Raw genomic sequence first — 23,040 nt, 5'->3', positions numbered from 1 at the left:
ATTAGTGAGCAGGGTATGAAGAAACTCCACAAGGGGAAGCTCTTGGATGGAGTGAAACAATGAAAGTTAGATTTCTGTGAATTCTGTGTGTACGGGAAACAGAATAAAGTTTAGTTCAAGCTTTTCGCACATAAGAGCAAGGATATTATGGAGTATATTCATTCAGATGTTTGGGGTCCAGCCTAGGTACCAGTGAAAGGTGGAGCTAGATACTTTGTGACGTTTATTGATGATTTCTCCTTAAAAGTCTGGGTATTTTCATGAAGGAAAAATCAGAGGTATTCTCAAGGTTCAAGGAGTGGAAAGTCAAGGGTGAAAAATGGACAAGTAAGCAGGTGAAGTGTTTGAGGTTTGATAATGGTGACGAGTACACATCAATTGAGTTTGATGATTTCTGTAAGAAAGAAGGAATTGAAAGGAATTTTTCAGTTCCTAAGATGCCTCAGTAGAATGGGGTTGCAGAAAGGATGAATCGAACACTCATGGAGAGGGCTAGATCTATGAGGATACAAGCTGATTTACCCAAGCAATTTTGGGTAGAACCAGTCAATACAACATGCTACATCGTCAACAGATCACCATCAACTCGGTTAGAGGGAAAGACTACAGAGGAAGTTTGGACAGATAATGATGTTGATTATTCGGGTCTTAGAATTTTCGGTTGTCCAGCTTATGCACACATTCCTAGTGATGAGAGATCGAAGTTGAATCCAAAGTCTAGAAAATGCATCTTTGTCGGTTATGGAAAGGGGGTGAAAGGATATAGACTATGGGATCCGAAGGCAGAAAAGGTGATAGTTAGTAGGGATGTAGTCTATGATGAAAAGGCTATGTTAAAGAATAGGGAATCACATCAGGATGATGCGTCTGATAGTTCGAAGGTTGAAATTGAGCTAGACAGTCCCCCAAAAACAGCTCAATATTCAACAAGACCAGAAAATAGTGATGATGATTCAGAGTTAGATGGAGTTCAACATCATCAGCAGCAGCAACCTGGGCACAACATTATCGTAGACAGACCTAGGCACACAGTAAAATGTCCTGCAACGTATGATGAATCAACTTCTTTCTGTTTAGTCACTAGTGGTGGAGAACCTTACTCTTTCAAGGAAGCTATTTCGAGTTTAGAAAAGGAAAAATGGATGGAGGCCATGATGGAAGAGATGGAGTCTTTACATAAAAATCGAACTTGAGAGTTAGTGAAACCTTTAAAGGGAAAGAAACTGATTGGGTGTAAATGGGTCTACAGAAAGAAAGAAGGGGCAACAGAAAAAGATGGTTGCAGATTTAAAGTCAGATTAGTAGCAAAAGGGTACTCACAGAAGGAAGGAATGGACTACAATGAAGTATTCTCTCTAGCAGTCAGGCATACTTCTATCAGGGTATTGTTGAGCTTGACTGCTCAACTAGATTGAGAGCTTGAGCAGTTGGATGTTAAAACCGCATTTCTGCATGGAGAATTGGATGAAGAAATATTCATGGAATAGCCAGAGGGGTTTGGAGAGGTTGGAAAAGAACATCATGTTTGCAAACTCAAGAGATCTCTCTACGAGTTGAAATAGTTTCCAAGGCAGTGGTACAAGCGTTTCAATTCGTTCATGATGGATATTGGCTTCACTCGGTGTGAGTTCGATTGCTGCATGTATTTCAAGGTACTTGAAAATGGCTCTTATATCTTTCTGTTGATTTATGTTGATGATATGATGATTCCATTCCATTGACGTTTTAGCTTAAGCGTCCGCTCAAACGGTCTACAGCTGCAGTTTACTCTAGCTCGAGCACTGGCTTGAGCGGTTGAAATCTACATTGCTAGTTTCTTCCTTTCTTGACCCAAAAATGCCCAAATATCAACAATGTACTCCAAAATCCGCTATAAATTAAAGCACAATGCACTGCAAAACACAATATACGAGCATGAAATGTATCAAGTTCCATAAAAAAACTCAACAAAAACGTAACTTAGAAGTGCATAAAATACATAAACATTTCATGCTATCACTGTTTTTTTTGTTCTTGTTGTGTGGATTGGTGCCACATTGGTTCTTTTTAGTTATTCTATCTCCATAGATTTTGGATCTCCTTTTAAGACGTGAAAGGGCGGAGCGACGTCTTAGACTACACGTTTCTATTTCTCATGCGGCTCAAGCATTGATGATTACTTTTCACCTTTCGAGCACATTAACTACCACTCTGCCTATAAATGGGGAGGCTCAGGCTCTAGTCGTACATCGAGTTTCCACATTCGTGGAGATGAAGCAGCCGAAGGCGTTTTCTTTGTCCTATGAACACAACCAGGATTTGAGATAGATAGTACTCAACTTTCTGGGAGAATGGAACTCCTTGGAGGCGAAGAAAGAGTGTTCGAACTGCACGACATTGCCAAATTTTTCGTGGTCGATCTTCTTTTGGCGATGATCTGACCATGCTAATTTTTCTTGGATGATGATTCAATCCTGCGAACGCAGGGATGGAGCTTGGGCCATTCTGGTGGAACTAGTTTCTAGGCTCTTTCTTCTCAATCTAGGTTAGACAATTGATTTTAGAGAGGAGGCTTGGAGGAGCTTGACAAGGTGATGTCGTTCTAGGGGGTTCGACTGTCCTTCCTGTCAAGCACATTACTTGGGAATGAAGGATTTTTGTTCAGTCGATTTTTCTACTTGTAATCTAGTTTAATAAAATTACAAATTCCATTCTTTTTCATGTTTTGTTCTATGCTATTGACTTGGGTGTAAACCCGCTGATTCTTGACAAATGGAGGGTACAGTTTAACTCGGACAAATCCGCACTCATAAAACTGAGGTAGGAACTGTGTTTGTTGTTGGACCTATGGTCCTATATGTCTAATTTTGATGATATTAACTCATTTATAAATGATAATGAAACATTAAAGCAATATTTGATTTATATGAATTGAATTTAAATGACTATATATTTTTGAGATAGTGCTGGAAATTAAGTTTTGAAAACAAACATACATGGATTAAGTTAGAGCATCAATTTTCCAATTATCATATCTTAACCAACTTAGGTCCAAATGACTTGAAACTTGAACCACATGCACATGAAGGTTTAATATATGTTCTAGGACTATAATCATGAGAAATTAAGTGCATCACATATATATTTGGTCATATGCTTAAATTCCGCCAAAAACTAGGTTTTACCTAATTTTGTGCATATGTGTTCTTTGTGAACGTGGTGAACCAAATGAACTCCGATTTAAATGAAATTTCGTGTGCATCTTATTTTCATCACTATGAACATATTTGATTTAGTAAAGTTCAAGAGAAAAGGTCATTTACACTGAGTTTGCAAAATGACTTTGAATTTACACTTAGAATTTATCGGTCACTATTAGTGATCTAATTGCTTGGTTGAGTGACCAAACGATTTCCGATTGTTATGAAATTTTACATGGACATTCTAATACATATAAAATGATTTATCATGCAGTAATATAAATTTTCTGGGTTGTTTTTCTAATGTAATTAACCTATGCGCTCTATATGAAGCTCTTTGAGCTTACATGCAATTGGGGAGTTCTACCTCCTATTTCCTTGTAGGTTAATCATCATTGTGGTCTCATATGGCTCAGAATTCAGTATGTTCAAGAATGGTCGAAGTCCTGTTTCTAAGAATGAGCTTGGAGCTCTAGGAAACTATGAAAAATCCTATATTTGCCAACTTTCCACTAAGGCACTTAATCAAGTTGAATGAATCAAACATTGAGGCTATTGGTTGTGGTCTTCATGGAGATACAACTCTTTTCAAACATGTGGGACAAACCTTGTCCTCTCTATCATTAGTGATATATTCTTCTTTGACATTTTCACTCAAGACATGTGCTACCAAGAAAGTTAGGTGCAATCAAACAAGATCCTTGACTAAGAGATCACTTTTGAATTCTTTGATTCAAAATGAAGGGACAAGATGACATAGTACAATCTACATCCATGGTTGAGAATTAAAGAGAGTTTGAATGGTCAAGATTTGAAGACATACATTGATCAAATGGTTGTGCATAAGACAACTTTCTTGCTTGTAATTTTTGACTTAAAAAAGGAGCATGTGCAACGTCTATATGCTCTATGGTGGAGATTTGTTTGCTCAAATCATCAATGACCAAGATTTGGAGCTGCAATGGATGGTAGAGATTAACTCTTGAAGCTTGATCCAATGGCTGCAAGCATAGGAGAGAATTGCCTTTAAAAGAGTATCTTCCCTTTCATACAACTTGGAGAAGCAAATTGAAAATTATCCTTGAGAGAAACCTCTTGCTATCAAGTTCATCAATCATCAAGCTTTCTTGCTATTTGCTACAACAATCTTCTCCAATACAAGCCTCTACAATCAAGGACTTCTCACTACTCTTGCTTTTGCAAAAGGGAAGTTCCTATATCCTTTAGGCTTTGTTTACTTACAATTTAAACCTCTCTTGTTCTTAAAATCCTATCTTTGAGAGTGTTGCTGTAATCTTGAGAGTTCCACACCAAATACCTTTGAGGTAACCTGTGAGAACTTTGACTGAAAATCCCATTGAGAAATTCCCTTTGTTAGGGGAAATTGTAAACATTGAAGTTTGAGGGAGTTCTTAGAAACCCTTGGTGTAACGAGTTTTGTGGGTCTCTTAAAACCACACCTTAGTGGAGTTGGGAAAATCCTAGATTGGTGAATCTAGGTAGTAGACGTAGGAGAAGGGTCTCCGAACTACTATAAATCGTTGTGTTGATTTCTTTGTTTACTTGTTTATATTTACTACTTGTTTCAAACTGCAGGATTTTCAAAACCCTAATCTGTCCGAGATTAGCAGACTTAAACTTTGAATTTTGATCTTAAATTTTAATATAGTGTTTATTAAGGTGTTGTGACATTGCATATAAAATTTTGTTGCATTTCGACATCATTTGATAGGTGAAACCTGAGTTGAAAAATCTGTGCGCAGTGTGTCGTTTGAAAATCTGTTTTGTGCAAATCTTGATTATTTAATATTTGGTCATTCACTATATTGTATCACATCTTGCATTGGATTGAATATTGATTAGGATAATCATTAGAGTCCAAATTTGTGTGCTATGTGTTAATTGTCATTAATTTGTTTAAATTTAAAAAGGGATTCCAATTGCAATTTGGGGACACAATTCACCCCCCCTCTTGTGTTAAACTTGATCCGTCATTTGTATGGTAACCACCTAAGCCAAACAAAAATGGGAATACTACCCAAAAAAAAGAAGAGAAGAAGTTGAAAGCTCAAGGTAATTTAATGACCTGATCTACTGAATCGGTCATAATATAAACAAAAAACTCATTATATTCATTTCAAAAAAACATTATGATATTCTTCATTTAATAATCAAAGCAATCAACCTAAAATTCAACTTTGAGTTCTTTCAATCAAACTAAAGACAACCCGAGTATTATATCCTCATATTTATTGTAAATACACAAGAGATCTTAAGGTGCCCTTGTTATTAAAGTAAGGTGATGACACACATTATATATATATTGGACATCAAGTGCATGAAGTACTGCCGCTGGCTGGGCCCTCATAATAGAAGCCAGGAATGGTATCATTGTCGTTAATACCATAAGAATGGAAGTCAATGTCGTAGCATTGAGGTTTTGTCACGTCTAGTGTAAGGTTCGTGGGAGGAATCCAAGCAGTACCATCAGCATCATTTGGAAGAATCTTTAATTGGTCGAAGTAACTTGCTTTTCTATAACCTCGTTGAGAAAAGTGTCCAGAACCCATTTTGGTTGACGTGTGGCTGTTCCCATCGGGGGATCTTACACCGCCTACCACACCACCCCATTCCACGTGAGTGCCTCCATCTTTCAATTGTGTAAATAACTCTCTTGACCATTAACCCACCTTTTTACCATCAACTTGAAGCCACCAATTTCCTAAATTGCCACCCTTATTCAAAAGTAAAATAATTACATTAATCATTTTATTTTACTGTTGTAAAAAAATTACCTAAAGCAAAATTTATTTATATAATTACCTTCGAGATACTTGCAAACATATCACATTGCTCACCATCATAAGATGATACTTCATAAAATGTACTTCCCCGGGATTTACCACCGCCGTACAACGTAAATCCCTCACATCGACGATGGTAGCATGTTTTTCGACAAGAATCATTCTAATATATGGGAAAAAAATTAAGTTAATATCTAATTGGAGTGATAAGGATGGTATATATCACCCTGGTGATCAGGGTTTGAATCTCCCCTCCAGCGTTAAAAAAAACATATTGGGAAGAGCACAAATTTGAGAACAAGTTAGGCAATGAACTTGCTGTCCAAGAAATAAAAAGTGTAGTATCTCAATCATCTCCACCATAAAGATATGGGTATACCTAATTTGAAGAGAATGAAATATTTTAGAAATTTTTGCTTGATAACTCATGATAATATTTAAATCTAATTTATTAGGGTTGTGGGAAAAAACTAACATGCCATCCAACTTCAATGGCCTCAAAATTATGAGGTGTTCCTGCTATTATACGAATACGAGCTGTGTTGTACCCATAGATATTGTTCCTATCGACCGATGGCTTCCAAAGGTTTATACATGCCTCTACCCCGTATATCTTATGTTCTCCTTCATAAGTGGCAATTGCAACCTATAACCACACATGCCAAATGCAAAGAGTGAAAATATTATTTAACTAATATTTCCGAATTTTATTTGAAATATAAATTAAATTTCTAAAATACCTCATAATCTATTGTTGAATTATGTTGATTATAAAACACATGTCGTTTCCTTTCGGATTCAGATACAAAATTTGCTCTCGTACTATCAACAACTTTGGTTTGCTTACTAGGAATACTTTCTTTGGGAAACTTCATCTGGTTTCTCTGCAAAATTGGCGACGCTTTGTTAGTATTTCTTTTTAATTGATCTTTCTGTATTTTTTACAATTATGTAGTCACCCTCTGAGAATTAGATAGACAAATTTTGCTAGGCAAAGTATAGATACTTCAAAAAATATTATCGAAAAAGGGAGAGTAGATAGGCAATTATTTATTTGTATTTTTCTCTGACACATAAATTTGGTGATTATTTAAAGAAGGATGATATCTCCCTTTGAACTTTTTGTGTAATGCTCATGCTTTTAATTAATTAATACAATCAGATTTTGAAATAAAGGCAAAATATCAAGACCCTTAATTACCTCTACAGCCAGAGATTTGTTGATCTTCTTTACTGCCATAGCCATATCTTTATGGTTTAGAGCTGAAACAAGAGTATTAGTAAGAAGGAAGAATGCCAACAAAGAAAAAGCTAGGACCCTCATTGTTTGCAGTGTCATGAAATTAGAGGTCAATAATTAAGGTAAGGATAATTAACATTAATTGTATTGTCTACATATATAGTATTTCAAACCAAGAACAAGTTAAGAAAGTTGCAAAAGAAAAGGTGGTAATTGTTAGACAAAAATACAAACTTAGAACTTGGAATACATTTGTTCTTATGCAAAATGATTTGTCTCCACCTCCACAGACTTATTATCCAAATTTTAATTTTCTCAGGGAACTTTATTTTTGTCTCTTTTTCATTGGACACAAAAAAAATATTATAATTCTCCTGATATATTATCATCATATTTTTCTTGATGCCAAAAGGAGAAACTCTTGGTGTAATTGTCAACTTTTGTGTCTTGTTTTATTTCAATTGTCCAGTATTTATTGGACATCAAGAGAGCAATATTAAATTATATCTACACACCATATGATCCATGCATGACACCATTAGAAGCTATGAGCCTTTAAGCTTTTTCTTTGATGATATTTTCCCACGTCTTTATTACACTTATTGTTTCGCTTTAAACGGAAAATAAAACAATAACAGTATTTTTGTTCACGTGTGACACCAACTCATTTCACAGAGGTTTCTCTGTTTTTCAAATGAGAAAATACCCTTTTTTGCCAATACTCACCTCTTGTATCTATCTATTTGTCATATGTAAAATTGGATCCTAAATGTTGCACAGGCCGCGGAACACTCCAAAAGGGACTTCTAGTCTGTTTGATTACTGCTCCATTGGATATTCGATGTTCTAATTTTGAAATCGACAAAGGTCAGTAAACCTTTGCACAATGACACTGCACTTGATAAGCTCATATATTCTCTCATTTTAGTACTCTCTAAACTTGGTTTTTGTTAGAGGATTGACTTTAAAAATGACTTATTACTTTGTTTTCCTCATTTTTAGTTTTCTCGAGCACTTTGATGGTTTTTGATGGAAAATGGTCTATTTTGAGTATTTTGAAGAACCATCAATTGGAGATCGAATAACTCTAAGACCTTGAAGAATGTTGGAAAATATTTTAAGAATTTTCTGTGAAGCCAATTAACCCAGAATTTGAAGCCAATTTGAGCCAAAATATGATCTCGGTGGAACTGTGCTACCTGTGAAGAAGTGGGTCTAGAAGATTCCACAGAATTTTACTAGAGCCGTGTGAGATAGCCCTGGAAAGCTAAGACATTAAGCTTCAATTTACATATTTTTGGTGATTTTTCTGAAGGACGGAACATGGGAAAAAAGTACAAGACATCCAGCAGTCCAGTTTCCTAATCAAAGAAGAAGTCAACCTCTTTCCTTTTTGTTGGGTTTATTGTTTTGGACACCAGGATTTGCCGTGAAGTTTCCTTGGAGTTTTAGTATTTATTTTAGAGAAAGTTTAGGGTTTGAAAGAGGTTATAAAAGGAGGACTTCATAGGGATTTTCGGGGGTTCAGACACTCAGATATTCAGCCGACTTTTCTAGGGTGTTCTCCAACCTTTCTTGTGGTTTTCATTCATGACTATGTGTGACTAAACACTTTTGCTAGGGCATGATAAAATCTTAATATGATTCTCTAGTTTGTTTATTGTTCTTATCTTTGATTGCTCTTTTGATGTTGGATTTCTAATCACTATGCCATATACTTGTTTGATTGCTTGGATGATTGGCCACCAACTATGTTTTCAATTAAGTAATTTGATGCAAGCTCACGTAGATACCATACGGGGTTTGGGACCAGCTTCTTGTGATTAGGAATTGGGAACGCCTAGGGTAGATACCATACTCCTAGGGTTTACATGGCATGTTAATGAATTCTTGCACTTAAGGACATCTTGTATGTTCATATTTGAGTTAGATAACATAACCAAATTGCATGTTAAGATAAACGAATTAGCCTAGATACCATAGGAACTTCATGTCTTAGTGGATTCGCCAACAACATCGATTAAGTGGATTAAAGGTGAGGTAATCAATAACTAGAGAGGATTATTAAGATGGATTCATTGTCTAGTGCTTTCATAAATTTGCTTTCACAACCAAAATCAAGAAGTTTGTGTTTTCTTTAATTTGTTACTTGCTATATAAAATCAATCACCTCCCAATAATTATTTCTTTTGCTCGGTTTAGTATAGTAGTTAATCGTATTGTTTATCCAATCCTTGTGGTTCGACCTCATTCTTGCATAACCTATTCTACTACGGTCTTGTGCGCTTGCAAGTATTTTAATTTGGGATTTTTGTTTGCTTATTTTAAGCGATTGAAAATTACTATCAAGTTTTTGTCATATGAAAATTGGATCCTAAATATTGCACAGGCCGTGGAACACTCCAAAATGGACTTCTAGTCTGTTTGATTACTGCTCCATTGGATATTCGATGTTCTAATTTTGAAAGCGACAAAGGTCAGTAAACCTTTGCACAATGGCACTACACTATTCAGTCAATTGTATCTTTTCATACTCCTTCAGCCTCCGCTTCTTGGATAAGATCTCCTTCATAAACTTGGCATAGCAAGGAATTTGCTCTAAGGTCTCAGCAAAGGGGATGTTCACTTGAAGCTTTTTGAATACCTCCAAGAACTTTGAGAATTGATCATCATTTTTCTTGGTGCTCTTTAACCTTTGAGGAAATGGAATTGGAGGCACATAAGCTTTCACTGGAGGTGCAGGAAGAGAACTATCAAGCCAATCGGGGCTCAATTACATATCGTGGCTGCGCATCTTTCACTTTCATAGGAACTGGAATAGGCTGATCGATCAGTTGGGGCTCCAATCGATCGAAAATTGTCTCTGAACATTTTTTAGCTTCTTTCTCCTCTGTTTTCCTACACTTCTCCTCCTCCTGCAAAATTGTCGCCTTTTTGGCATCTAGATCAGAAACATTTTTAACCACCTTACCAGTCCGAAGATTGATTGCCATGCATTGCTCCTTATCCTTCCCTTTTGGATTCACCTCCGATTGGCTTGGCAATGTACCTCTTTGTCTATATGACAAAGTGTTAGCTATTTGACCCATTTGTACCTCAAGATTCTGGATGGAAGCTCCATAGTTTTGCATCAAATTTGCTTGAGCTTATAGAGTGGCATCGGTTTTGCTCATGTATTGCTCTGTCCTTGTCATAAATTGGGAGGTATGATTTGTAAGTGTATCTAGGCCTCCAATAAGTTTTGAGAACATCTCATCAATATCCCTATTCTTCTCTTGGGCTGCACTAGATGTTGAGGATTTTGCACATTTGTATTTCTCCAAGAGAAATTGGGGTGATTCCTAAATCCCGGATTGTAGAAGTTGGAATAAGGATCATTGCGGGGTTGATTGAAGTTGCCTCCCCCATTGGCATTCACTTGCTCACTAGAGTTAGAAGAAGAAGCAATAAGACACTCCCCTATAGGATGGCATCCACAACAATAATCACAAGAAATATAGGAAGGTGCGTTTTGCATAGCATGCGCTACTTGAGCTTGATTTAGCGTCAATGCATCAATCTTCTTCGCCATGATAACCAAGGTAGACAGAACCTCATCACCTCTAAAGCTTCCTCCTTGCTTTGGATTCCCTCTCATTGAGGACCAAGAGTTAGTGGTTTTGGCCATTTTATCAAGTAATTCCCGAGCCTGCTCTTGATTCTTAGTCATGAATGAACCTCCCGCGGCTGCATCAATAGTCTTCTTAGTATGCATGCTCAACCCATTATAGAAAGCTTGGTACACCACCCATTCCAAAAGGCCATGATTTGGGCAACTTCGAATAATTCCTTTAAAGTGCTCCCAAGCCTCATAAAATGATTCAAGATCCTTTTGAGCAAAAGACATGATATCCGCCCTAATTTGCACCGCCTTGGCTGGAGGAAAGAATTTCATCAAGAATTGCTCTACCATCTCATCCCAAGTGGTGATAGAATTGGGAGGTAAGGACATCAACCATCCCTTAGCCTTGTCCCTCAAAGAGAATGGGAATAACCTCAACAAGATAGCATCCTTAGAAGCTCCGTTAATCCCAAAAGTAGTGCACACATGCAAGAAATAACGAAGATGGACATTGGGCTCTTCATTAGGAAGACCATAGAAGTTCATCGAGTTAGAGATAATGTTGATGATAGCCGACTTGATCTCAAAATTAGTAGCATTGATAAGAGGATAGCGGATGCTTGAAGGAGATGTATCCCAATTAGGCCTAGCACAATTCTCAAGATAGCGAGGATCAAATTGCCTAGGAGGGTTTTCAACCTCTTCACCACCATTTCTTCCATTAGCACCCCCACCATTACCATTGCCATCATTAGCATTCATGCCCACACCGGGCTCACCAATATTCCTCGCTATATAGTCTCTCATGTCTTCCATGATATTATTAGTATGCTCCCGTCTAAGATTGCGAAGTGTCCTCTCGATTTCCAAATCAATATCAATCAATTACGAGTTAAGAGTACGTCTTCCCAAGCTCATACAAGAGAAAGAAATTCTGCAAAAAAATAAAAACCAATTAAAACAATTGAAAGCCTACTTTGACACACAAACAATTGCCTCAATCCCTGGAAATGGTGCCAAAAACTTGATATGGATTTAATTGCAAGCGCAAAAAGCGCACAAGTAATAAAGAGATGAGTAAATTATCGTTTCCACGAGGATATGTTGACAATCAAAATCAATGTCAAAACAAGCAACAACTACGTAAATTGGGGAAAATGATTCGAGATTGGTTTTGTTTTTAAACTAAACTAAAGCAAAGAACAAAAGAGCAATTAAGTAATCACAAATGTAATCAAAGATGGGAAGCACTAGGGTACTTAATTTCAACTCACCTATCCAATTCAACTCCCTTTGTCCCTTAATCCCTAATTCCTCTCTCAATAATTACAATCGATCTCCCTATCCTATCCAATGCTCTATGTCTAGTCACACCGGAAGTATCTCTATCCCTAACCCCTGTTATTCATAACATTCGAGTTCAAGAAATAAAAACCCATTAAGATTTATAGATTAACCATGTAGCGATTGCGTAGGTCGTGCCCCTATATTCCTATGGTTCATGCAACCTATGTCGTCTATGGCAAGAGAAAAATCCTAGATATCTCCTTCTGGTCTCAATGTAAGCAACAAATCAATTGAATGATGGCCACACATCCAAAAGTATTAAGCACACCTATAGACAATCAATAAGAGAGAGAAATCAAGAAATAAGGAAACCAAGTTTATTGAATCTTCAAGGTTTGGTTACATTAAGACCTTAGTAAAGAAATCTAGCCACTCATAGAGTCAAGATACATCATCAAGCAATGGAAATCAACCATAAAAACTAAGATAAAAGAGGAGAGAGAAAACCCCCTTGTGAACCATCTTCTTCTCCAAGCTCCAATGGTGGCCTCCAAGGTAGAGAACGAATCTCAACTCCAAGAACTCCCCCAAAACCCTATTTTATGCCCTTTTATACTTCCCCAAACTCTTATGTCATTTTCCAAACAAGTTGGGGTCGTTTTGGCTTAAAAGACGTGAATTCGGAGCTTTTTTAAGAAACTACATGCGCTATGAATAGTAACTCCGATCGATCAAACACTGTTCTGATCAATCGGAAAAGTAATCTATCTCCAAGAATTCAAGGTTGTTTTGGCAGGTCCGATCGATCGGAGCCATTCCCGATTGATCAAAAATCACTTCTGGAGTCCAAATCTTCATTTTGCACTCTTTTCCTCCCTTTTGTTGCCTTGGCACCTACAATATGCAAATATAGCTTTCTTAGGCAATATCAACTCTTAATCAACTAAAAATGTGATGAACTTATGTGTAATCAACTCACCATGAGGAACCCTTCACGCTTCTTGCCGACCTTGGGAACCTCTCACATGTAGCCAGTGGCTTATTGAGACTTTAATGACGAATGAGGTGAGCATTTGTCCCTCCTAGCTGGTTTCTGAGTTATTTCATGCCTCTAAGAATTCTCAAGGTTTTATCCACCAATTCCTACATCCAAGGTGATTGAAGACTTCAAAATCTCTTTCGTCGCGCTTCGCCTCTAAGAAAGAAGCTTTCTTGGTTGTCATAGGTCCTCTTTTTCCTTCTCTGTCAAAATATGATATAGCTCAGCCTTTGGGCCCCAGCTTTGGCTTTCTCCCAAAATGCAACCTCACCTTGCGTAAGAGGGAGATCTCCACATTGGTTGGGTCAAATTTTCAATGGTAGCAATGGTCTAGGAGTTTATGGTTGTCCATAATTGAGTTCATCTAGGAGACACTGGCGATGGTCGCCCTTGCTCCCCCACCAATTGAACTCCAACTTATATATAATAGTGAACATCATAGATGTCCTTAATAAAGCTCATCATCGAGCTAGAGAGGAGACATTACCCCAAGCAAGGTTTCCACCAAGACAAGTATCGCCTATTTCCTAGGGACTCAGGTATGGTGCTTATCCATTGCTTTCTTCCTCTGCAAAGCTCAATGGGGAAGAGTTTTTCTTGATAAGCAGTCGGAGGATAGGAGTGTGGCCTTGACATCGGATGAAGTTTGAACACTATCCTTTATGTGCCCGATTACTAGGTTGGTTAAATCTCATTTTGGGTGTTATCCTGCTTAGGTTGGGTAGTTTTCCCCCCATTTGAGCTAACTACACCAGACTCTTCCTTTCCGATGAAATCCCTACCATATATGACATTCATGATCGAAGGGAGTGTCCGGTCATGAATGCATTGTTAGAGCACATAGGTCTACCAGGGATTAACTCATTGGCCGATATCTCTTTTACATGCTGGGCTACAAGCCAACTGTTGGGCTGTACAAGGCCCACCTGGTTGTACAAAATTTTTAGGCATTCCAACCCCGTTGATTGGATGATTGATACGGTAGCGCCATAAGTTATGGGACCAGGTAACTCTAAGAAGTCAAACAACCTCCAGGGTGTCATATAGTAGCACAAATGGGAAAAGGCTTATGTCGAAAAGCTTAGGGAATGTGCCTCTCGTTACACGATGCAGGTGAGCTATCTTTACTTATGTTGATTCTCCTACATCAACATTTAGTTTTAATATTGATGCTTTTGTTTTGTAGTGTTCCCAAGTTTAGCATAAGCTGAGCAAAAGATCTTGATATTCATCATTTAGTAATCAAAGAAACCAATTTTAAGTTCTTTCAAACATAGGAAACACAACCCAAGTATTGTAACCTCATATTTACAATAAATATACGCAACAGATCTTGAGGTGCCCTTGTTATTGTAGTAAGATGATTGTAGGGGCAAATTCTACAATAGTTGAGTAGTCAACTTTTATCTTTGAGAGGCTCGTCTACACCTTTGAATCTTACAAACATCACAATAAGAACAACAGTGAAAGCTCTTAGACCGGACTAGGGGGTACCGGTCATAGAGGCTTTGACGATCAAGTCAGTAACGATCAAAGATGGGAGACTGACGATGGTCTAAGTGTTTATGGCTGAATGTTTCAGTGAGGGGTCGGAGAATTTAGGTTTCTAGCTCGTAATGTTCAGATCCCTTTCTCCAAGGTAGGAGAAGAGTATTTATATGAAAGCGAGGACTTACCTCGGAAGTTGTGTTGCCCACTTGTGTCCCTTTAGATGGGACTGCATGGTGTAAATGTATGAAAGTTAAGTATCTTAGTGGTGTCAGGGTTGGTAGATGAAAGGTAAGGTGAGGATGTTAGGACATATGACACTACAACAATGTTGACGTTTAGCGGCAACTTTTGCGACAACATAAATTGTCACCACAAAGCCAGTTTTTTAAATGGCGACAATCATTGTTGCCGATTAATGTTTAACTTTTTGTGGCAATAATTTATGTCGTCGCATATATTAGACTTGACGTGGAAAATTAGAAAATGTTGGCACTAAATGGCCCACAAAAAAGGCCCGTGAACAAAAAAATGGCTCGTGAAACGAAAATTGTAAATTAAGAAAAAAAACCCAAAATCATATAAAGCTGCACTGGATCATAGCGTCATCGTCGTGGGGAGATTATTTCCCTCAAAATCGAATATTTCACCATGGAGTATCTCTTTGCCAATAGAGCCATCGCCATGAAGCATTATCCCGATAAAGTGCCATCAACGTTGAGCAACATCGCCCGTGAAGCTACACAAAATCATAGAGAATATGTAGACGATTTCGAGTTTGGGCTTTCCATTGTTCAAGATTGTAGAGAAGACGTAGAATGATTTCGGGTATGTCGTTTCACCATTGCTTATACAAAAAGTTTCTATAATTTTTCTCCTTGATTACTCTTTGACGCTGATTATTCAAGCGTTATATAACAAAGGAATAAGATCCTTTGATGGAGTTGCAATTGAGGTTATAACTTGAACTTAGTGGTTTCAGTTGTTCATTTACTTGCTTGAGGAACAGCTTTAACATTGAATCTTTGGCCACAACTACTATTGTTCAGGCCATCAAGAGCACATAATCATAGCCCTGTTGCTAATCTTAGTGGTCTTTCATTCCTGTATATGTTGCATCACATGTCGTGTTGCTATTTTCTTTCTTAAGATTGTGTACTATAACCATGATTGTTATTTTCTTTCTGTAAGGATTTATCTTCCAACAATCTCAGTGGTCCAACTCCAACAATATTAGCCAAAAACTACAGGTTAGATCTAATGGAAAGAGACTATGTTTTTTCATCCATAAATCTTGGTTTGCTTTTTTTCATCCATAAATCTTGATTTGCTTATACGTTATACTATATCATCAAACTCAGCTTCATATAAGAATTTTCCTATGCACATGCCTTCATTGCTTTTCACACTTTGCTATAATTCTTTTTCAGTTTGGGCTCAGTTCTGATTAGTTATTAACTCATGAATTCTCTCTAAGGTTGTGTTATTTCAATTGTGCGATTCTATTCATCATTTTCTCATCTTAGAGTAACCTAAAATTTTGCATTATGAATAGAAATTTACTGATCTTTTTGTTCTCTTAATTGAGGTATTTATTTCTACTAGTTTTGGTTCCCCCTTTCATGTTGAATTCCCTCTAAGCTTCGTGCTGCTGCTTGTGTTTTTACTAAATAAGATACATGACTTTTTCACATTTAATCTCTGGTTGCTTATTTATTTTAAAAGCCTTCAAAATCTGGTGCACATCCATTCATGCTGATCTATTATGACAATAGGAATCTCTAATCTGAGAGTGTGAAATCTTGATTTTATGTGGTGCTTTTGAAGGCTTAATTTGATTGAATCCAATGCATTCATATATGTTCTTAAGTAAAGAAAGTATTTGTCCTTACATGTGTAGCATGGAGAAGAGTTGGATTTCCTTAAATAGAGGATCATCTGAGTATGAAGAGGGCATGAAAAAGTTTTTAGATCAAGATTCTAAACAGGTAGTTGATGATAAGGTTCAATGTCCTTGAAAATTTGTAACAATGGTTATCATCATATAAGGGCGACTATAGGATTTCATTTATTCAAATGGGGTTTCAAAACCAGTTATAGACATTGGGTATATCATGGAGAGGAATCTTTAGATGATGAAGAAGATGAATCAGAAGAGGAAGTTATGCATGAAAAGCATGTTGATGCGGATACGTATCGAATGATATATGATTACCATGATGCAAAGACTTATGTAACGGGTGTCGATGATGAATTGGGTGAACAAGTTCCAGAAGGTCTGAATGAAAAAGCAAAAAAATTCTATGGATTACTGAAAGATGCCGAGGAAAACCTTTACCCAGGTTGTGAAAAATACTCAAAGCTGTCATTTATAGTTGAGTTGTTTGAAATGAAATGTCTGCATGGATTGAGTAATGCAGCATTTGACACATTGTTCAAGATTTTGATAAAAACTTTGCCACCAAACAACAAATCACCCGAATCTATGTATGAGGCTCATAAAACTATTAAAGAGCTGGGCCTTAACTACGAGAAGATTCATGCTTGTTGTAGTGGCAACAAACCATCACAGACTAATTTCTCAGTCAATGTATGACCCAGTCAGCAAAGTTGGACGAGACGTTAGTCAACACACAGTTTGACCAACAAAGTCAAATGAGGCGAACCCAAGTCGAACAAGACCGTAGGTGTTCAAAATCCCATAAGCAGCCCATATTCGAGCGTCCAAGCTAAGCAACCCATACTTAGGCATCCAAGCCCGAGTCTATCAACGACCAACCACCAAGTCGATCAACCACCAAGTCGGTCAACCACTAAGTCGGTCAACGCAATCAGAACGAGCCTAAGACGGTCCAGCCCATGAGCATCCAACGTCTTCGGGGGGCCATCAACAGGCTACCAAACCAAATACTTTCAACGCCATCAACTGTCGATGGACGACGCCCAAGTCGATTAACGTCCAAATCGATCAACGCTATGGATAGTTGGCGAGCATTGGTCATGCTCGTCTCAGGTATCAATCATCCAACTCAACTCCATTACATATCATGCTTATACGTGCATATTATCAATCATACAACTAAACCATGATCCCCCGCTCTGACTTGGCCGCTCTAAGGCAACAGTCATCTGAGACCATTGTCAGGTCCGACCTCAATAAGACAAAAATGACCTCTGAGCCAAGCATGCCGAGTCAGTCCACCTGCCACCAGTACCTGACATTGAGTCGCCCAGCCTTCATACGATTCCACTCATGACCAACCAAAACAAGCCACACATCCTGACACCCGACACCACCTTCCCACGATTATTCGTATTATGTACTCCATGTCAGTCTTGGTCGTCATGTAAAACTCTACTATAAAAATCCCCTTCCTTCACCAAATGAGGCACGGGAATCGATGACCCATTTAGCCGAAGCTCTCTTCTTCTTCAACCTTCAGCTCTCTCAGCTCTCTTCACCTTGCATTCTACCCAAACCTGTCATACTTGATCATCATATTACTCGCTCATATCTCAGACTTTAGAACTTTTGGACCTTGAACCTCCAAACCTCAACCTTCGATCCTCCATCGTCGACCAACATCCAACTTATATCTTGCATCTCCACGGCCACCTCATGCGATCTCCCACATCGCATCTCATGTTGGCATTTCATACTTTACACCTTCAACGGACTCACTTGACTCTGACATACTTGTATTACTTGACATCTACATTCTCACATTCATACTTCATATCTTTCATCTCTTACTTTACATCTTTTATATACTTGCTTTACTTGACTTTCTCCGATTACTAACTTGATCGTCGGAGGTTTTTTGGTAGGTACCCCACTGGTGCCCAAGTTTTTCAACCTTAATATCGCTTTGTTCCTCAGGATCCCACTATACAAGGCTCAAGATAAATTACGTTGACTATTCAACGATTGTAGATTTGGGCATCTACATTTTGTGCTCATCATGGGGCCTCTACAGCTCTTTCCATGACAAAGCGAGAAACCACAATATCAATCGCCTTGAAACATCATGTCTCCTCTTGAAATAGACCCCATGGTCAACCTGCTATCTCAAATGATGGCCATGAGAGAGGAGTTTTGTGGAAACTCCATCGAGATGGCAGCTATGAGAAGAGAGTTATGTGAAAACTCCATTTAGATGACGTCTGTGAAAAAGGAGCTACGTGAAAACTCCATCCGGATAGCTCAACTAATGGCTAACAACAACGAGACCAAAAATTACTCGACTGGCTAACAACAACGAGACCAAAAAGATAAAGAAGAAGAGTTTCAATCTTCTCCGAATATCCGAAACAAAAGGCCCAGATAGTATCACCTCTGAAACTCTTAACTTATGATTTTTGGTTTGATTTTCATCTCAAATGTTATACTGACTTAAGCGCAGAAACACAAGATGGATTGCTCGAGAACAATGAAAGGCGTAAGACATATGGCGCTCAAACTTTGAAAAGAAACAAAAAGGTTAGTGATTGGAAAAATACAGATGGCGAGCTAACCTTAAAACTATGGCATCAGGGCACACATCAACAACAATCCAAGCTAAGTATCTTTGAATTGTTATAAGTATTTATTCTTGTGGAAGGTTTCTGAAATCGTGTCCGAACTAGTACCGTCAATCAATTTGAAATAAAATTTTCTAAGTATCTAGGTGTTCGTTTTTATAGCTTGATCGCCAAATGTATATGTTTCATCCACCTGAAACCCAAATTTTTGAACACCCAAACTATATTTAGATTTATCTTCGAAAATGAGTTCCACCGTCTGTATCATCTTCTTTATTACCATCTCCCTTTGAAGACAAGGAACGCTCAATGCCCAAAGACTAAAAAATGGATTCAGGAACGACAATGAGTTTGCACGCAATAACTTCGACCAAGATACTCTGTCCAAACTGGGGGACAAGTCATACTTTGACTGCCAAAAAATGTTAATACTATATACCACTTAGAAAATTCCCAAACAACTTTTTTTTGTCCGTTCCTCAAAATTAGCGTACGCCGCCAACTTCCTCAAATTCTCCATTTCTTCCTTAGCTTTTCAGCCTCATCTCGCGAACGATTAACCCTTCTGACCTCGTCATTTGCCCCCAACTCATCCTTAGCCTTAGCATCATCACTAGCCAAATCTTCTTGCTCGCCCCGTCAGTAAAGATCATCTCTTTAGCCTTATCAACCAAAAACATCTCGTTCGCCCTATCAAACGAGATCATCTCTTTAGCCTCGTCAACCAAGAGCATCTTGTTCGCCCCGTCAGCTGAGATCATCCCTTTAGCCTCATCAACCAAAAAAATATCTCGTTCACCCCGTCAGCTGAGATAATCTCTCTAGCCTTGTCAACCAAGAGCCTCTCGTTTGCCTCATCAGCCGAGAGCCTCTCGTTTGCCTTGTCAGCCGAGATCATCTCGATTGCCTTGTCAGCCTAAAACATCTCGCTAGCCTTGTCAGCCTTAGCCAACAACCTCTTGACCCCCTTGAAGCAACCGTCATAAAAACAATGAAGTCGCCACCAATTGATTTTTAGGATGCGATTGGACATCCATTTTGGTCTACGAGAAAAGTGGGTAAGGAGGTCTATTGAGCATGGGGAAGGTGTTAGGCACCCCACAACTCCCGAAAACGGTTACCTTCAAAAAAGTTTTCCTATTTGGCTCTACTTTGTTTTGAGGAATGATTGTATGTCCCAAATGTTTTAATGAGTTTTCCATATGCCCAGAAAATCATGTATTATCAAATGGGTGGAAATGTTCCATTAATGTTAGACCAAGATTTGACTTTAAAAATCTTATTTTTATGGGTTTTGATAAAAAAGAAGGAAAAAGGGTGCACGGGATCACAATGGCCATTCCCGGCTTTGCCAAAAATATTTTTAAAAAACTCCACTTGAAGTGGTCTTTGATAAAAAAAAGGGTGCACGGGATCACTATGTCCATTCCCGGCTTGACCAAAAATGTTTGATAAAAACTCCACTTGAAGTGGTTTTTTAAATAAAAAGGTGCACGGGATCACTATGGCCATTCCCGGCTTGGCCAAAAATGTTTAATAAAGGACTCCACTTGAAGTGGTTGTTGACAAAAAAGGTGCACGGGATCACTATGGCCATTCCCGGCTTGGCCAAAAATGTTTAACTTGGTCTTGGATGAAAAAATCCATATCGGAGTGGGTTTTGATGTTTTTGATGATTTGGAAAAGAGGCTATTTGGATAGGAACATTGGAATGAGTATTGGAATGGGTTTTGGAGAAGAGATTTTTGGGAACTTGGTTGATGCACCAAAAAGGCCCACAATCAATGAAAAAGATTCAATTCAAGCCTTACTCGCAATTATGTTCTTCATGAGAAAATAAAGAATCCATTTAAGGCCCATCGGACGGGCCAAATATCTTTAAACCCCCCTTTGGGTCCTTAAATCAATTCTCCTAATCCCTAAAAACATATTTGCTTTCCGGGTCCATGAAATCCAAATGTTTTGGATGAATGTCAATGGAACCCCAATATCTTGAAGGCTCCTTGGTATTTAAACAAAACATAAAGGTTCCATAAGTTAATCTTGGTGTGTTTATTAAAGTGAGACGGCTTGGATTAATTCTAATGACTAACGTGTTGCATTTATTTTCATTGCATTGAAACAATCCTAGCATACATCTAAGCATCATGGCATAGTGTGAGAAATCAAAGTCCTAAACATGCATTCTAATGCAATCATCATTCACAAAAATCATTTCCTAATGTCTATATGCTTCTAGCACCCTAAAATATCGTGTATGCACTTTTCACTATTTTTATTAGACTATTACAAAGCTTACACTTTACAATTATGTACAAAACTAAAAAATAAAAAAAATAAATACAAATATAATACAAATATAACCCATGAAGGCCAATGCTCAAATCCAACCCAATTCCTCCAAGTTTGTCTTTTAGCCCAAGTCCTCTAAGTTGCCCTTCGGCCCAAGTGGGATCAAGCCCGGTTCAAGTCCAACATCAAACACAAAAATAATGGGGTCAAACGGGTACTCAAATGCCATAGAAATTCAAATTAAATTAAGCATACACACCCATATACATTATAAACATATAGACACACATATACAAACATACAAACAGGTATATATACAAACACATATACCACACACACACACACACATATATATATATATATGTATACACACACATACACACACTGTATATATATATATACGCACACACACCATATAATACACATACATAAACTCAAACCTTATATATATCACCCATATACACATATAGCACATATAAACACATATATCATATATTCGGATCAAAGAATAACAAAGACCATATTTCATTTATAAACTTCGACACACTCGGACATAGTTAAGATCAAACTCAAATTAATATATCACAAACAAGAGGCAGAGTTTCAAACATTCATCATCACTAAATAACAAACACATACTCACGATATGAACCCGACTTAAGCACAAGGGCATAGAACGGCACACACGGGTATAGCAAATATATTTCCAGAAATTTACAGAAATGAACTCACAAATATCCTCAGAAACATAAAGTCAAAGAAAGGATGGACATATGGGCAAGCTTTTTACTACCTCAGATTTGAAAGCCAACCAGTGCAAACTAGAAGCAGGGCACAACAAAGAAATGAAATCAAATTCAGAGGAATGGATTACTACCTTCCCAGGGGATAAATCCCGATTTTCGTCTTAGCTCCTTCCGTCGGCCTTCTTCTCTCAGCGGTCCCTCTCCGTGGCAGATTCCTTCTCTGCGATTTCTCTCCTTCTGTTTTGTTTCCCCGTTGTGCAGCTCCTCTGTTTTGCTCTCTCTTCTTTCTTTTTCCTCTCCTTTTCCTTTCCTCTGTTTTCTTCTTTCCGACCCTTCTTTTTTGCGGCTCCCACTCCTTTTTTTCTTGTTGTGCGACTGCCTCCTCCTATTGTTGGCTTTTTTTTTTCTTACAAAAATCTCTCACTTATCTTTATATAATGATCACATAAAACCCTACTTTCTCTTTTTACCAAAATGTCCCCACAAACCCTACTTCTTCTCTCCTTAAAAATACTAAGAAACTAATATTTTGGTATTTTCCAATGTTTTTTTGCAAAACCCTAAAAAGGTGTCACCTTTCATTTTTTAAGGTTTTATTTATTATTTATTTAATTTTCCTATTTTTTAGATATTTTCTAGGGTTTAGTTATATTGGGTTTGGGTTGGAATTTTTATGGGCTTATGGTCCAAGAAATAGGCTTTAGGGTTTTTTGCATGCTTGTGGGTCCAAGAAACAGGCTTTGAATTTTTTATGAGCTTACGGGCTCCAGAACGGGCTTTTGAATTATTATTATTATTGTATTTTTTAATTTTTCTATTTTTTCTATTTTTTTTTTTTGGGCC

The 23,040-nt window shown here is 37.7% G+C and overlaps 1 protein-coding gene and 1 non-coding gene across 2 annotated transcripts; one reads left to right on the top strand and one right to left on the bottom strand.

Moving 5' to 3' along the window:
• Positions 1-2,217: 2,217 nt before the first annotated feature.
• LOC119981856 lies at positions 2,218-7,307 on the bottom strand. Its single transcript, XM_038824999.1, has 7 exons — positions 7,185-7,307; positions 6,724-6,915; positions 6,459-6,629; positions 6,003-6,146; positions 5,878-5,914; positions 5,527-5,793; positions 2,218-2,453 (listed from the first exon to the last, which is right to left on the bottom strand). The coding sequence occupies exons 1-7, from the start codon at positions 7,305-7,307 to the stop codon at positions 2,218-2,220; spliced, it is 1,170 nt and encodes a 389-aa protein (XP_038680927.1).
• A 3,713-nt stretch (positions 7,308-11,020) lies between these two features.
• LOC119983226 lies at positions 11,021-11,126 on the top strand. Its single transcript, XR_005464574.1, has one exon. It is a non-coding gene; the product is annotated as a small nucleolar RNA R71 (small nucleolar RNA).
• Positions 11,127-23,040: the final 11,914 nt, after the last annotated feature.

Source organism: Tripterygium wilfordii, chromosome 17 (assembly GCF_013401445.1).
Source record: "Tripterygium wilfordii isolate XIE 37 chromosome 17, ASM1340144v1, whole genome shotgun sequence".
NCBI classification, from domain to species: Eukaryota; Viridiplantae; Streptophyta; class Magnoliopsida; order Celastrales; family Celastraceae; genus Tripterygium; species Tripterygium wilfordii.
Note: the sequence above shows the minus strand (reverse complement) of the source record. Positions and strands in the feature narration are given on the sequence as shown.

Bases quoted from the DNA above. Each gene is read 5' to 3' on its own strand.
- LOC119981856 (XM_038824999.1), bottom strand. From the start codon at position 7,307: ATGAGGGTCCTAGCTTTTTCTTTGTTGGCATTCTTCCTTCTTACTAAT. The intron at 6,630-6,723 runs GTATTTTAGAAA...GTGTGGTTATAG, and splicing joins ATTCAACAATAGATTATGAG to GTTGCAATTGCCACTTATGA. The intron at 5,794-5,877 runs GTAAAAAGGTGG...GTGGTGTGGTAG, and splicing joins TTGGTGGCTTCAAGTTGATG to GCGGTGTAAGATCCCCCGAT.